The sequence below is a fragment of the Hypomesus nipponensis genome, chromosome 9, assembly GCF_054491055.1.
Source record: "Hypomesus nipponensis isolate SF chromosome 9, ASM5449105v1, whole genome shotgun sequence".
Classification (NCBI taxonomy): domain Eukaryota; kingdom Metazoa; phylum Chordata; class Actinopteri; order Osmeriformes; family Osmeridae; genus Hypomesus; species Hypomesus nipponensis.
The window spans coordinates 9,160,748-9,176,048 of record NC_140369.1 but is presented as its reverse complement, the minus strand read 5'-3'; the positions used below and the strand labels follow the sequence as shown (position 1 = coordinate 9,176,048).

At 41.8% G+C, this 15,301-nt stretch overlaps 3 protein-coding genes across 7 annotated transcripts; 2 read left to right on the top strand and 1 right to left on the bottom strand.

Moving 5' to 3' along the window:
* The first annotated feature begins 967 nt into the window (after positions 1–967).
* On the top strand, positions 968–4,901 carry LOC146272714 (LETM1 domain-containing protein 1-like). 2 transcript variants are annotated; one of them, XM_084705208.1, is made up of 9 exons: positions 968–1,106; positions 1,587–1,720; positions 1,876–1,991; positions 2,119–2,201; positions 2,329–2,515; positions 2,772–2,867; positions 3,174–3,326; positions 3,712–3,808; positions 4,208–4,901. In XM_084705208.1, the coding sequence occupies exons 1-9, from the start codon at positions 994–996 to the stop codon at positions 4,270–4,272; spliced, it is 1,044 nt and encodes a 347-aa protein (XP_084561334.1). In that variant the 5' UTR covers positions 968–993; the 3' UTR covers positions 4,273–4,901. The 2 variants fall into 2 exon arrangements, with proteins under 2 accessions (XP_084561334.1, XP_084561333.1); XM_084705207.1 differs by having other exon boundaries at positions 2,766–2,867.
* Positions 4,902–5,454: 553 nt separating this feature from the next.
* On the top strand, positions 5,455–7,934 carry LOC146272713 (uncharacterized). Of its 2 annotated transcripts, none has more exons than XM_084706094.1 (4): positions 5,455–5,604; positions 5,940–6,063; positions 6,288–6,553; positions 6,921–7,934. In XM_084706094.1, exons 2-4 carry the CDS (start codon positions 5,955–5,957, stop codon positions 7,095–7,097), a joined length of 552 nt encoding a protein of 183 aa, XP_084562220.1. In that variant the 5' UTR covers positions 5,455–5,604; positions 5,940–5,954; the 3' UTR covers positions 7,098–7,934. The 2 variants fall into 2 exon arrangements, with proteins under 2 accessions (XP_084562220.1, XP_084562219.1); XM_084706093.1 differs by having other exon boundaries at positions 6,195–6,553.
* A 22-nt stretch (positions 7,935–7,956) lies between these two features.
* Positions 7,957–14,098, bottom strand: nab2 (NGFI-A binding protein 2 (EGR1 binding protein 2)). Of its 3 annotated transcripts, XR_014766694.1 has the most exons (9): positions 13,939–14,098; positions 13,623–13,726; positions 12,238–13,155; positions 11,948–12,081; positions 11,568–11,619; positions 10,862–10,976; positions 10,418–10,603; positions 9,037–9,254; positions 7,957–8,676 (listed from the first exon to the last, which is right to left on the bottom strand). XR_014766694.1 is itself a non-coding variant. In XM_084706091.1 (8 exons), exons 3-8 carry the CDS (start codon positions 13,144–13,146, stop codon positions 9,157–9,159), a joined length of 1,494 nt encoding a protein of 497 aa, XP_084562217.1. In that variant the 5' UTR covers positions 13,147–13,155; positions 13,623–13,726; positions 13,939–14,098; the 3' UTR covers positions 7,957–9,156. The 3 variants fall into 3 exon arrangements, 2 of the variants coding, with proteins under 2 accessions (XP_084562217.1, XP_084562218.1); XM_084706091.1 differs by having other exon boundaries at positions 7,957–9,254; XM_084706092.1 differs by having other exon boundaries at positions 7,957–9,254; positions 14,009–14,081.
* Between the last annotated feature and the right edge of the window lie 1,203 nt (positions 14,099–15,301).

Below are 15,301 nucleotides of genomic sequence, written 5' to 3'. Positions count from 1 at the left end.
TTATGGTAAGCTATAGGACACAAGCAAGCCATTTAGTGCATTTTAGCACAATAATCTAAATGTCTCTTGCCAATTCTTTCCAGTAACATTAATACATATAGGCATATATTGCTATGCGTTTGGCTAGTACTTGGCTTTTCCAACTATAACATGAGACAGCCACTCTAGCTTTCTCAGAACCGTCACTACAAATCTTCCTCTGCAATGCTCAGACAAGGACCAATATAGATCCAAGAGAGAGGGAGAGCCTAATGTATTGGATATCCTGTCTCCTCAAGGGACAGGATGTCCCTGAGGTGAACTGTGGCTTCATCAAGAGACACGTACATGAAGAAGTACGACCACTATGTCTTTGATCCACAGATGGATGTAGGCTTGTGAACAGGCCAGTTGCCTATCTGTGTATCCATACAGTTACAGTTACCATCCCATCCAGCACCTAGGAGCTAAACCACCAAACCACAAAGGGTTTTGCCTTTCACTAAACTGTTTCCAGTTCACTTTTTGTCCAATTTAAATGTCAATTTGGTATAACTAAACAGCAAACAATCTGATCAAGACTTGTTACCTCTAAACAAACTCAATCTAAATAATTAATAGTGAGCCAGAGGGATCATAATGGCCATAATGAGCAATGTTTGAACATCATGAGTTAGGCTAGTAGCACTTTGGTTTCATCCTATGATAAATCATACAGCATGCAACATTGCCATCTGCTGGAAGTTTGGTAACACTAGTAAATAAACCTTAGAGATTGATAAACTCTATCATATCAACACACACATTTGACAGCTTATGCGGGACGCAACATATGAATGTTTTAATATTCAATTTTGAGACTGCAACACCGAGTGTACGTTTAATGAACATTTCCGTCACAAGAACGCAACGTTAGGCTTACTGTTAACATTACGGTAATCTTTTAGGCCAATGACAGTCGGCGTTAGACGAGCTGCAGGTTACTTCTTTCATTTACGTTCTCTGAACACCACCATGGCGCTGTGCAAGAGAGGGGTCCAGTGCTGTCTAACACTCTGTAATTACCCATTTCACAGGTTTTTGACTTCGGCGTCATCCACCCCACGTTTAACCTACTCAAGACTAAGGTAGTTGGAAATTGTATTGGTTAAAATATAGATATTATCAAATAAAAATTATGACAATTTCTGTAGCTAGCTTTTGCTAGCAGTACCCGATAGCCACACACTGGCGTGCCGTTTACTTCAGTGTTATCAAATGTGTAATTTCTACGCCTCAAAACTAAAATGATGGCCGCTCAAATTTCTGTAAGCAGAAGAAATTGTACTTTACAAAGCTATTATTAGGGAATGTGGCCTGAAGTTTTCGTGATGTCAAACACCTTGCCCGGCAAGTTATCATGTTTCACAACCCATCAAAATGTTATGTTAGTTTGGGATATTAAGACAAATGTAATTCCTCTGTGATGTTATTTTAAATTATTTTTCTACACACCTTTTTCTGCTGTTCAATTTCATCTCATCCATTGTATGCTAATAACACACAATGATTTTATTCTGGACTCAAGTGGACTCTAACAAAAAAATCGAAATGTTTGGCCTGTACAGTGTATTATCCTGCAGGCATTACTCGTTGTCCCAAGGCAGACTTGGTATTCTCCAGAAAGCCAATGAGAAATATGAGCGTTTTCTTCAGCACCGGTTCCCTCAACTTTACATCCTCTATTACACCTTTGTAAAAGGTAAAACAGTATCTATTTGTATCACAACCCAAAAAATGACAGTTCAGTGTTTTCATACTGCTACTATTGTGTTTTTGTGCAGCAGTTAGTATTCAGTGTCTGATCTATATTTTTCTGGAATTGGTGCATGCTGCACTGGTGTATGTATCCTGCAGGGTTTCGTCTACTGCTCCAAGATATGAAGGAGACCAAGAGGATACAGATGAAAATGCTCAGCAAAGATATCCCTTTGAGGCAGTTGCCCTATCGTGAGATGCAAACCTTTATAATGGTCAGTTAGTAACACTGAGCCACCAATCACAAACAACACCAGTGTAGGCTCTGTTTACCAACCCAACAGATGATGTAACATTTGTAATCTTCACACTTTCTCTCACCCTCTCTCTTTGTTTCCTCAGTTTCGCAAAGACATGCTTAAGGCTATTCCCCTGGTGTTGATATCTATCCCCCCTTTTGCCATTGTTGTGGTTTTTGCTCTTATGTGAGTTTTCGTTTAGCAACCTAAAGGGTGCTTTATCAACAGAAATATTTTTACAATTCTGCATATCACAGATGTTTCCATGAATCCACCATTTGTAACCCCACCACTTTGTTTTTCTGCCTGGCAGGTACCTCTTCCCTCGCCAGCTCCTGATTCGTCACCTGTGGACACCGCAGCAGCAGACTGATTTCCAGAGGCTCTACCATGAGCAGCGGTGTCGACACCACGGGGAGATCCTGAAAGGCTTGGCCTGGATTATACCTCAGGTCAAACAATGGACACTCCGAAGTCACCTCCTGAATCTCTGCAGCAAGGTACCTTCCTTCTGTGTGTGTGTGTGTGTGCGTGGGGTATGTATGCATGGGGTGTGTATCATCGGGCTGTATTATATGTGTAAAACCTTGTCTCTTGTAAGCAGAGATGGAGAACTTTCAAGGTACATGACACCTAACATGGTATTATTCATTTGTGAGGTTGTTAAGAGAAAGCAGTTGAAGCTGTCCTGCATGGTCCACGAAAGAGTGCATCTGAAATAAGAGGGCTGACTGGAATTTGTTTTGGAAGGTGCAGAGTGGTGCCCATCCCAGCGTGAAAGACATCAATGCAGTCCGTAGCGTGTTCTCTGGACATCCTCTTGGGATAACAGCCATGGACTCAGGTCACATGGTAAGATGAGAGAGAAGCTCAACATGAATGATGAAATGTGCAAAATACGACACAAGAAACTGGTCATTACTTACATTTACATTTAGCAGACACTCTTATCCAGAGCGACTTACAGTAAGTACAAGGACATTTCCCCGAGGCAAGTAGGGTGAAGTGCCTTGCCCAAAGGACACAACGTCATTTAGCACAGCCGGGAATCTAACCGGCAACCTACTGATTACTAGCCGGATTCCCTAACCGCTTAGCCACTTGACTCCCGAACTTTTGTGTGTTTGTTCTTCCTCCGGTGTTTCCTGTGTACCCCAGAGGCTGCTGTGCTCTCAGCTCCTCCTGACCCCCTGGCTCCCAGGCTTTCTGATCCGTCGTCGTCTGAAAGCCAGAGCCCTTGATATTTTCTACCTTGACCAGGCTCTAGTCGCCCTGGGCCAGGGCCAACTCACTGATGAGGAGATACACCAGGTTAGCACCCCAACACTAATAATACCACACTGTCCACTTTCAAAACTATTACTCTTCTGCTGTGCAGGGAATACTTGGATAAATAATGTTGTCAGAGAGCATGTTACTTGAAAATATATAATATGCATGTTGTGCGATAAATCATGAATTCCAAAATGTAAAAACCAAGTCTGTGACTCAAACAGCATACTTTTATTACTACTCTTTAGTAGTTTTTGCAGCTGTTCTTAGATGCACATGTAGTTGGTATGTGTGAAATGTGACCTGTTTGGGTTAGGGTTAGTATGTCATGTCATTGCGGCGTGAACCAGCACAGACTGGTTATTGGTTTGCGTTAGAATAGCTCAAAATAGAAAATTGACTTGCTCGTCTTGCCCATTTGCAGGCATGTTACCTGAGGGGACTCAATCCAAGCACCCTTAGCCCCAACCAGTGTCGAGAGTGGCTCCTGCAGTGGCTTCAGCTGTCCACCCCACTCAAAGGTCTGACATTGTTGACACCCATTGGATTTCTCCCATTTTAAATGTAGTTCATATTGACAGTCAACACACTGTGCTCTATATATATCATGGCATTGTTAAGTTTTTATAGTCCACCTGTTTTTAACATTTTTATTTACATGGAATGGTATAATGGTGAACAGTAGCTACATAATTACAGTTTTGTGAAAGTAGGCCATTATGCATGCCACTATTCTATAATGCTCTGTCCTCATCTTCATAACTGGTTAAAACACTATTTGAAGATACTGTTGAGAGTTATTAACATATTAAGTTAAGTGAACCTCAGCTCTCTGCAAATACATACAATTATATTGAGCAGTCTAGTACACCCAGGTTTGTTTGTCTTATTTGGCTTGTATGTGCTTATTTACATTTTAGAATCTGAGACGTCTTTACTGCTGCACAACATGGTTCTTCTCTCAGTGAACTATCCTGAACCCTGACCAGAGGTGCAAAACACACAGCTACAAGATCATTTATTATAAAAGAATATGCTCTTAGGCTTCAATGCCTGGTGGACCAGAGATCCAGTCATCTCATTCGGGGAAGAGAATGAAAATGCGTGTGTGTGATAAGTGACACTGGACAATGGTTAACATAGAGAAAGATTCCATGCATTTGATGCTTTGACTTACTGTACCCCTTGGGTTATGCCTCAATCCAATTGTCTTCAACCCTGGTCCTCAAGGCTCACTGTCCCATATGTTTTAGATGTTTACCTGCTCCAACACACCTGATTCAAATGAATGGTCACTATCAAGCTCTGTAAAAGCCTGAGGAAGACCATTCATTTGAATCAGGTGTTTTACCAGGTTTTTTAATCCATTCCACTGTGCATGTGAATCCAGGGAGAAAGCATGCATGAAAACGCGTCACTAAATTACATTATCAAAGAATTGTGCACATACAGCGAACAGCAACTTGCAGAGTTATGTCGCTTGCAGGTGTTAACAATATTGAAAATAAATTACGCCTACACACACATTACTTTCTAAGTGTTACTTTTATCGTATGAAAAAGTCCTACATTTTTGGGTGAAATTCGGTTCGCAGATGTGCCAATGCAACTGTATCATCTTACCTTTCTCTTACAAAACAGTTGTCTGAATAATGTTTGTGCATGGGTTAAAGTAATTTTCTTTACTGTGATATCGGATATTTCATATGTACTGACATGTTATGTCAACAGATGTTTTATCTAGCCAATTATTTGACCATGTTTTATGTTGTTTCATGTTAAATGAGTGCCACATCTCACTCTGGTCTGTGTGGTAATATCGCTCAGGTTATTTTGTCAAAAGAAAAAGTAGGAATTGTGTTTTAATGAGGTGACTTATTTTGTTTTCATTTAGATTATGGTTGTATTTATTTTTCATTTTGCTGAACCTTTTTGCAATTAAAATTGTAAGTCACTTTTTGTTTTACTATGGTCAGTTAAAAAAAGGGCAAATCTATTAGTGCTATATGTGCAATGGATATAATCTCCATACATAACCCTTGCAATAAAATCTGACTTTGGCCAAAATAAAGCGTCGATCATCTCCCAGCGAGAGACAGTACTGAAGCTTTACTGTCAACCAACAGCCTAAGAATTGCTTCCCTGTTCCCCTTTCATCACAACTGGTAACCCGGTTGCAATGGAATTCGCCTTGTTCACAGGCTGAAGTTCCTGTTTCGGTGGTAACTCGTCAGGCAAGAACAACGCAAGTTATGAAAAGAAAGAAGGGCGTTTGAAGCATTTTACAATTCTGTCGCATTTGAATTGAAGTATTGTTCGTAAGTGATGTATTTTTCATCTGTTCATAGTTATTATTCCACCTTTAATTCAATCGTTTATCAGTTAGGACAGGTCAAGTAAATGAAAACTATGTAAACTGTTTCTGCAGTTGGTCCAGACTAGTAAAGACCTTGATGGGAATATACTGACACTTAGAGTAGGTCTAGTCGAAATGTGATAAAGAAAAAAAGTGTAGCCTATATCGTTACTTCGCTTAGCTAACCTTAAACCCCGCAGGGTTTATGAAGGCTACATAGTTAAAAACTACTTTTTCAGTAAAGAGATGAAATACTCATATAGTTTAATGAGGTCAATGTTTTTCGTCATTGTGTAGACTGCTGTGATAGGAATGGAGGGTGCGTACACCGTGCTCTACCAGGAGTTCCTGCGTCTGCGATCGTTATGTCTGAAACAGGCTGCTCTCCTACAGCAGCTAACAGAGGCGCTGAAGAGACAAGGTCCAGTTCTCAAACTTTAACAGATGGATAAATTGATTTTTAGGTGTTCATAATAAAACGATTAAATCTGATATATGTTGAATAGTAATAAAAAGGCACTGTCTTAAAGACATTTGTCTGGATTTTGGCAGGTGATTCTGTTCCAGGTGGAGGTCTTGAGGACATGGTGTCAATCCCAGTCCAGTGTACCCAGGAGAAAGCTAAACCAATCTCTGAATTTTCAGAATCTCAACTGGCCCCATGTCACAACCAGCTCCATGGTTTAGGGTCATCAGACGTTGTGGGCACAATCTCTAATGTTCTTGCAAGGGATATGAAAAGATTACAGCTGGATGGGACCAACCCAGGAATAGAAAAAAATGCCTTCAAAGCCCCTGTCTTTGTAGACCTGGATCCTCCTGGATGTAACACAGCGACGAGCACTTCTCATTCCTCCAGGGATAAAAGAATAGATCAACTGTCGAGTGATGATTCAACACAAATGTTTAGGGTAGGTGTCTCCTCTGACATGTTTTGTTGCTGATTGCACTACATTTACATTACATTTACATTTATTCATTTAGCAGACACTTTTATCCAAAGCGACTTCCAAGAGAGAGCTTTACAAAGTGCATAGGTCACTGATAATAACAACAAGATAGCCCCATAGCACTAGACTGGGGTTATCTGCCATCCCCCCCCCCCCCCCCCCCCCCCCTTGCATCATCTCTTTGCTCCATAATAGGCCCCCCATTATTGTCATATAACTCTTTGGCTCTCTCCCTTTATTTGATAAGAGTCCTGTACTTATTACATTTCTGCTGCAAACCTTACATTAAATGTACTTCCCATATGTTCTCTGTTCCCCCAATCACCAGATCCCTAGGTTGTGTGGTTCCTACCTGGACAGTGATTTTCTCACTGTGAATGGGGGGATGCTGATGTCAGAGCTGGCCCTGCAGTCTCAGGTGTGTGATTTCTGCCAAGCTGTGTTCCCCGGACACACCAGCACCAAAGGAGAGTTCCTTCGACACCTCAACACACATATCCCTTAGACTGACAGAATTGTGATATCTCCTGATTCTACATCTTTCAATCATAGATTCTAGAAAATGATATTCCACTCCTAGTTAAAATGGTAAAATATATTTTTAAGGATTTTTTTGTTGTTCTTGTTTATTAATGCCTTTTTAGTAAAAATATGGATGTACACTAGAGGGCACTAAATCCTCATAGCATTATATGATCACAAACTAATCTTAAATATAGTACAGTGATATTATGTGTGATAAGTAATTAGTGTGACAGTCCTCATGCAGGTACAAAAAAGAATGAAATATAAATACCAGAATGTATTTTTGTATGTTATTCCCTACATTTGATCGTTTTATCGACCTGTATGTGTTGATAACATTTGACACTTGAAAGGGCTAGAGTAGGTCTTGCATGTAATGACTATGAATACATCAATATTGTTACAGTGTAGGTTCCATACAATCAGAGCAGAGATGCTGAAGCACATAGATGCACTCGTTGACCTGCCACTCGTTATATTTAGTCTTACGTTCTCTAGTGCGGGTGCAGTAGGGTATGTGAGCGGACATGCAGTGAGTTGAGCTGGTGACATCAGAACTCCAGGTGAGTCATGCAGGCATCGTCAGTACAGGATTAACAGTTGGCGCAGAACTGGAAGGAACAAACAAGTCGGCAGAGCGGGGGTGGTGTTGATGGCTGTGATAGTGGGGGGAGAGTGGGAATATGACTGTGCGGGCTTGGTGTGTCTATTGATTCTATTTAGATGTTGGCAACCCCTGAATGACGCAAAACTGCCCTGTTGTCATATAGTTTATCAGAAACTTAAAAAAACGGTAATTTCTGGTGTCTGCCCACTGAAATGATTCCACTTGAAGAAACTTGATTTAAACCACAAAATAACATTTATTGAGTTTTAACAAAATAAATAATCTTTTTTTACATGAGAAACTGAAGATATTGTTTAATGCTGAAAGAAAATAGTGATGATTTATAAACTGACTACATTAAAATCTAAATGTCAAAATGTATTTTTTCGTTATTGGTCTAATTGCTTAATTAATCAGATGCAGTTGCTTAAAATAACTTAATTACTTTACAGTGTGAAATCCTTTAAATCACATGAGTCTATGGTATGACAAATACTGTATCAAAAATAAAACATTGGAAGATTATTCCACTTCACATTGCCGCAAGGTATTATACTTAGTTTACAAAAGGAAAGTTTGCTCTCCAACACATATTATCAAAAGGCTTACTGTTATTAACATGGGTTTATAAACACCCACCCCAGTAAATATGGTTTGAGTGGGTGTTGCTGTAGGGACAGTTGCTGCAGTTTACTTGATAACATTATTTGGGAAGATGATGTTCTAGTCTTAACACTTAAGTCCTCTGTAGTTACCACACAAATCAAATAACTGTCACTCAAAAAAGTGGGCATGTTTCACAGACAAGGGATGTTTAGTTCTAAAGGAGAAACAAAAACTGAAGGTGCAATCTGCATCTGTGAAACATCCTCACATGTTCCTCACAGCCTCATATTTGCCTCAATTTTTCTGTACAGTCAGAATATGTTTTCCTTCTTCAGCAACAACTGTTCTGTCAACAGAACAAAAATAGCACCAAAAGTTAGAGTTAATTATTTTGCATCCATTTTCTGAAGGTGGACTGGGAAAGGGATTACGGGGATTACATTTAAAGAGGAAACGTTGAGATCATCCGCAGAATTGTGTGACAGTGTTTGCCTCCTACAAGTTGACAAGAGTGTTATTGTGGTCTTGTGATAGTATGAGGCAAATCCACCAACATGATTGGACTGGGTCTTGGTATATACAGGAGGTAAATTTGGTGACATGTTACACAGGTGCAACACTAGAGGTCACAATGTTCATAGGCTTAGGTTGTCTGTCCCAGAATTTTCAGATTCAGACATACATACTTTAGGTGATCAGGACTGACCTGGTCCTCATGAACGTCAGTGGGTAAAGAACAGCGGGGGAACCTGTTCAGTTTATCACCCTCCAGATTTTGAGTGGGGTCGAAAGGCAGGGTCATAGAGAGCTTCTCAATGAGGGGGTCTCACTTCCCTCCGTGGTCCGAGTCATCTTTGGTACTGCCAGGACTGCTACTCCTGCATGCTGCTACTGAGCCTCTTCTTTCTGCCTTGCCGTCGTAGTCTGTGGGAGGAAAGATAAACACCATCAGGCAATGTCTAACTCACTCAACATCATATCCATCAAACCTCAGTGCAATATTCAACTGAGCCACTGTAAGTATGCACATACTGGATTAGTTGCCGCTAGAGTTCAATCTATCACTTAAATCCAACTGAACACATTTTACAATGTTGAGTGAGACAAAATGTGATTGGAGACCAGGCTTTTTGTCTTTAATACAGTGGTATATTAGATCAGATAGGAGTTCAGAATGTGAAGATAAGTTTTTGTTAACATTCAGTGAAACAGAAAGGAGACATAAATCATGAGTGAGTGATATAAACAGATGAGCAAAGCAAGGGAGACCAACATCATACAGAAATGAAACACGTCATTTTAGTTGTTTTCCCCCTCTTCTTAAGTAAAGGGAAAGAGGTATTAAAAAGCCTGTGCCATTTCCCTGCCCACAGGTTTTATTTTTGTTCTCTGTCGCTCGGTGAGTCAATGCAACGCCCCTCCAATTACCTCCCACTCCTTCGCCCCCTCTCTCTATCCAACCCGCCCTCCTGCCCACACGCCTAGCACACTCTGACGTAAACTGCTGGTGGGGGAGGAGGGAGGGGGGTTTCCAATTTTTTACGCCCCCACAGCACTTCCTGTGGTACACCCCCCCCCCTCTCTCTATCTCTCTGTAGTTTTTCTTTTTCCCCAGTATCCACCATGCCGTGACAACTCAATGCTACCAATATTAGATTCAGAATCATTAGCATTTGACAAGAATTATAATTCCAATTTTTTATACAATCGAGGTGATAACCCAACCCTTACTTTCTACAAGTTTTATGGTCCCAGTTGTAGCTTTTTTCTATTTGTCACTCATCCCCTTCTCCCTTTCCTTTACTTTATAGTCTGCAATTTGTCTTTGTCCATGATACAGAGTCCTGCATGGTGGGAGGTGTCACAATCGAGATACTGTGACTCACTTTGGTTTAACACAAGATACTTGAAGTAGATATCAAGAGGGAACAGGAAAGCTTCATTTGACCTTTGAACTTTTGACAAATGCTGTCAACCCATTCTTCTACAATTTCCTGTTTTTTTTGTATACCGGACAGTGTATTTGTATTATGGTTCTTTTTTCCCTAGGTTTAGAAAAACCTAGTATTTGTAATTCAAAAAGTCACCTGTGAAATGTTTCCCCTCAGACCCTAGGCTGACCTTGCCAGCCCGGTCATGTGACACCATCATAGCCAAACGCAGCCCTTCATCCATAAGCGTTTGTTGCATGAGATGGCGACTCCAGTTGGCAGGGATGGAGGTGTCGGTGGGGGGGCGGGGGGATGGAGATTGGTTGCACTGTGAGCCTACGTCTATGAGACAGACAGGATTAGGTGTGAATGCCATTTTCAAGCAGTCATCTTTTTGACAAAGCTGACAGTTCGGATACACTGTTTGGTTAATTATATGGTTCTTGTTGTCAACGCGACTCTGTGACATATATAAACACATAAAGAATGTCTGGGGATGAAATATGATTCAAGTAACACTTGAATGTAAGTACTTTTAATATCTACTGTACGACACTACATGCAGTTTACAATGTTGCTTGAGCGGTCTGGAGACAGTACCTTGTGTTAAACTGTCCAGGCTTTCTCCAGACAAGCTGTCCTCATCAGCCCTCTGAGCCCCGCCTTCTGAGCCCTCCACTCCATGCAGTGAAGAGACACACTCAGACACGATCACCTGGATTCATGCATTGCACAATTGGGTGATATTCAAACAAACTAAGAAATAAATCTGTCACTAACTGTCTTGAATATTTACATTTAGTCATTTAGCAGACGCTCTTATCCATAGCGACTTACAGTAAGTACAGGGACATTCCCCAAAGGCAAGTAGGGTGAAGTGCCTTGCCCAAGGACACAACGTCATTTTTCACGGCCGGGAATCAAACCAGCAACATTCAGATTAATAGCCTGATTCCCTAACCACTCAGCCATCTGACCCCCCTATAGAATATTTGAATATGGTTGGTATTGATATACTGTTGTTTGAATTGAACATATTGCTTGTGCCTGTCTAATCCACTCACATGTCTGAAGTTAAATATGGCATGGGACAGTTTAGTGGTTTTGCATGATGACTCAGGATAATAGTGGCATGCTTGTTTTTGCTAAAGCAATGTCTTAGTAGAAATTGTGTGTGAACCTGGGAACTGATGGGCTTAAACATTATGGAGATGCATCTAATTGAACTTTGGCCGATACCTGTGTCCAGTGCACATCTTACTTCAGTAATCTATAGAAGAGGCATAGGGATGTTGAGATCATTTACCTCATGTTTTACTCTTTTTTGCGGCAACAAGCTGCAGTCATCTGCACTTGTCCTGCAATAAAGAATACAATTAATTATACAATGAAGATTGCTTGGGGTAAATAGCCTGGTTTATATCGAAATGTCGTGTTTTTATTCATCCAATATAAATATGTACACATGATTTAATTTCTAACATTTTACATATCTGATGTTTGAAGTCTTGTTGCATGTTATTTTTAGACATGCAGCTAAGTGTAAGTAGCATTGTGTTGTCTACAACAAAAGCATACAAACAACACACAATCCTGAATTGAGGCTGGAAAATAAAGAAAAAGATAAGGCTGTGTGAAGGTCATCACAGGGTGGGAAACCCCTTAAAAAAATGTTAGCTCCCTCACCTGGTATGCTTTAGCGTAGAGGTGTAGGCACATTCTCTCGCCACCTGTCTAGCCAATGAAAAGAGCTCCACCCGTCTCAGTAGAAGGGCATTGTCACGAATACAGAACTGGGCAGCAGCTTCATTGATGATCAGCTGTAGACAAAATACATTGATTGGGTAAAATATTACAAAGGAAGGAGGCTGAATATAGGGAAACGCCTACTGTATGGCTGTAACATCTATACACAATCACACACAGGTAAGGAAGCTACATGTTTGAAGCACCAGCATTTGAATGGTTGGCCTCACCTCGTGGTGTGTGAGCTGCTTGCCCTCTCTCCTCTTGGAGTCGAAGCGCCCATAAATGAGACTATACTTGCGGATCTCCTCCTCTTTGGCCACATCCTGGGGTGCCATTTTGAAGATATGACCGACTGTTTTGGCCATCTTCTTATTCATCCTCAGCAGTGTTTTCACCTCTCCAGGGTCTGACCTGGGCAGGGTCCTCAGGAGCCTCTCCACACTTTCCCCCACGGCCCGAGCTGTTTCCCCATCCAGCTGGCCCCCAGGCCAGGCTGATAGGACTGGCGTGAGGGAGGAGGAGGCAGGGGGTGTGGAGGGACCTGGGGGACACTGAGGGAGCAGGGGTGGGCTGGGCTGCTCCTCCTCCAACCCTGATGCAGAAGCAGAGGCACTGTTTCCGTCCGGCTCAGGACTGAGCCAGTGAGAGTCCATGGGGGACAGCTTGTCCCTGTAATGTGTGTCTGGAGGCAATGGAGAAGCCTGAGAACAGGGGCTTCTAGGACTCCCACTGTGTAGTGGGGTTAGGCATGCCCTGTCCTCCCTCTCACATGGTGATCCTGGCTGGCCGTTGCTTAGGGACTTCTTGTGTCCTCCTGCTGCCACCCCACTTGTGCCCGTCCCCTCCACCTTAAACAGTGGGATGCCACCTAAAGGCACATTAGCTAGTGGCTGGTTAAAGAGGGTGGGGTTAGCTGCCCAGTCCCGGAGGGCCTTTTGCAGTCTGCGCACATGTAGTGGCTTGGTGGCCATGCCTACTAGTGCCATGATCTCCAGAAACTCGTCCTCTGCAGCCTCACAGAGCTGCTGAACATCATCCCCGCCCTGCTGGATGAAGGTGTCGTAGTATGCCAGTAAATTGGCCCTCTGTAGAACCCTGTACAGCTGCAACTCCCCCAGTGTGCGTGGCAGAGACATGGCACAGGACTAGAAAGGAATTAGAGGATAGGAGGGGGGAGAGGCTATTGTAACAGTATCTCTACTTTGGATAGGCTATCAAAATGTGTGGGGTTGTTACTACAATACTTGTCAGTAGCCTGTTATTAATAATAGAGAATTTGAGACCAATCTGCTCAAATTCTCTTTGTGCCTATTTTGTCACTATGCACAAACCAACTTCACATTGTATTGTCACACAACCAGGTCTACAATCACGTAAAATGTGTTGGTCCGAACGAACGTTTTAAATATATAGCCCGCTTGTCTGTCAGAAATCACACGAGTAAAGTAACATCTTGGAACAGATAGTTCCTAAAACCGAACACATTTGGAAATCAACAATAGACTTTATTGTCAATGGCACGTGGCCCAGAAACAGTGAGGTTTTATACTAAGGTTTTGGTATCCATAAAATATTAAAACCATACCAGGAGTAGGCTATAAACTTCTCTTACCTCTAGGTCCGACGACTGGATTGTTTGAAGAGATAGACCCCTTATGGTTATTCGTTTCCAACAACCAATCTTGTGCAGTGATAGCCAGTATAAAAGCCTATGCTCTAATGGCAAAAAAAACAAAATATTAATATCACGCAAGAGATATTAATAACTTTTTTGCTTAATGCTTAAAATGCTTAAAAATACCCAGACAACGCTACCCTCATTTGCAATAGCATGTAGCTAGCCTGTTATTACGCTACACTATTGGCGAAAGACCACAGCAATACCCAAGTAGGGTAGGCTTACAATTTTGTATTATTCAGTGTCTTACGCGATATCTTTTTCTTTCCCACTTAAAGACTGCTCCTAGTTATCAGCTTATTCCCTGAGCGTATCGTAACTCGTCTGAATTCGTTGGCATAAATCCTCCCCCGGCGCACCGTATTGGTTCCTGGCTGCCGTTCTGCTGGCTGTGTGGGTGCGAGAAAACTGGGGGCGGACTGCAGCACGCCATCTGACCGAAAAAGAGCTTTCCTCTCCCGGTAAAATAGGCGGTTTTCAAATTAGGGGTGTGGGCGGCGGGGGCTTGAAAGACCGATATTTTGTTAACCCTTCAATTCACCGATTTTATTTATTTGCTTTCAGTGTCAATGTAGCCTAAAGTAGGTACGCCTATATTTAACATGCCTACATACTGAAGATAACATGGAAAATATTGTGGGATAATTTTCCCGACTACGAATTCAATGTAATTTCATGCACAGGCCTATAAAAATGCTAATCATTTGGACATCAGCGTTGGGCAGCAACAAGAGGACAGTTTCCCGATGGTTTGGGTATCTCCGCATGACGCAGACAAGACAGGGGCAGAGCATTGGGCCTATGGACAGGGGATTCCCCGATGATGCAACAGGCATCATAGCTTCGTGGAATCAGAGAAGGCTATGTAGGCTTTAACATCTTTGTTAAAAGGAGATGTAGGTGTATTTGGATATAGCCTATTACTAGGCCTATATTATATTTCTTCAAAAATATAAGCAAAATGATAATCACATTGCCAAGTTTTTAGACATCAAAAGACTTAAATTGGGTAGGATAGAGTTTATAGGATTGTATTTTAAGTGATGGTTTATATTGTTATGCGCTGGATAATCCCAAGGAGGTTGCACAAAGCGCCATTGTCTCAGGCCCCTCCTTGTGCTCGGGTCGCTGGTGATGGGCGTAGAAGCATGTATCCACACCCCAAACTCCCAAGTTGTCTACAAACAAGAACTAACATTCTGTGGATAGGGCCTACGCTTAAAGGAGACCCAATGGCCTAAACTGTCCCTCGTGGTAGGTCCGGAGTTGACAGTCACGTATTGTGAATAAGGGCGGTCGCGCATACACCTTCTCATGTGCGCATTACCAGCAATCTCGGCTACAGTCTATTTATAGCCTATCAACAAGGCTAAACACAATTATGGCTACAGTCCTACCCCTGGGCAGAGAGGTGTGTGTTATTCATAGGTTGAGGAGAGGCTGACGACAACATTGAAACTAAAAGGTGAAGCGAACAGGCATTATTTAGAATGTAGCCTAATCTATCTTGCTGAGAATTTGGAGTAACTTAAATTTAAAAATTATGAAAAATAACTATGCCTCTTAAACCAACAGGGTAGGCCGACAAATAATCATTTAATTCCCAACCCTCA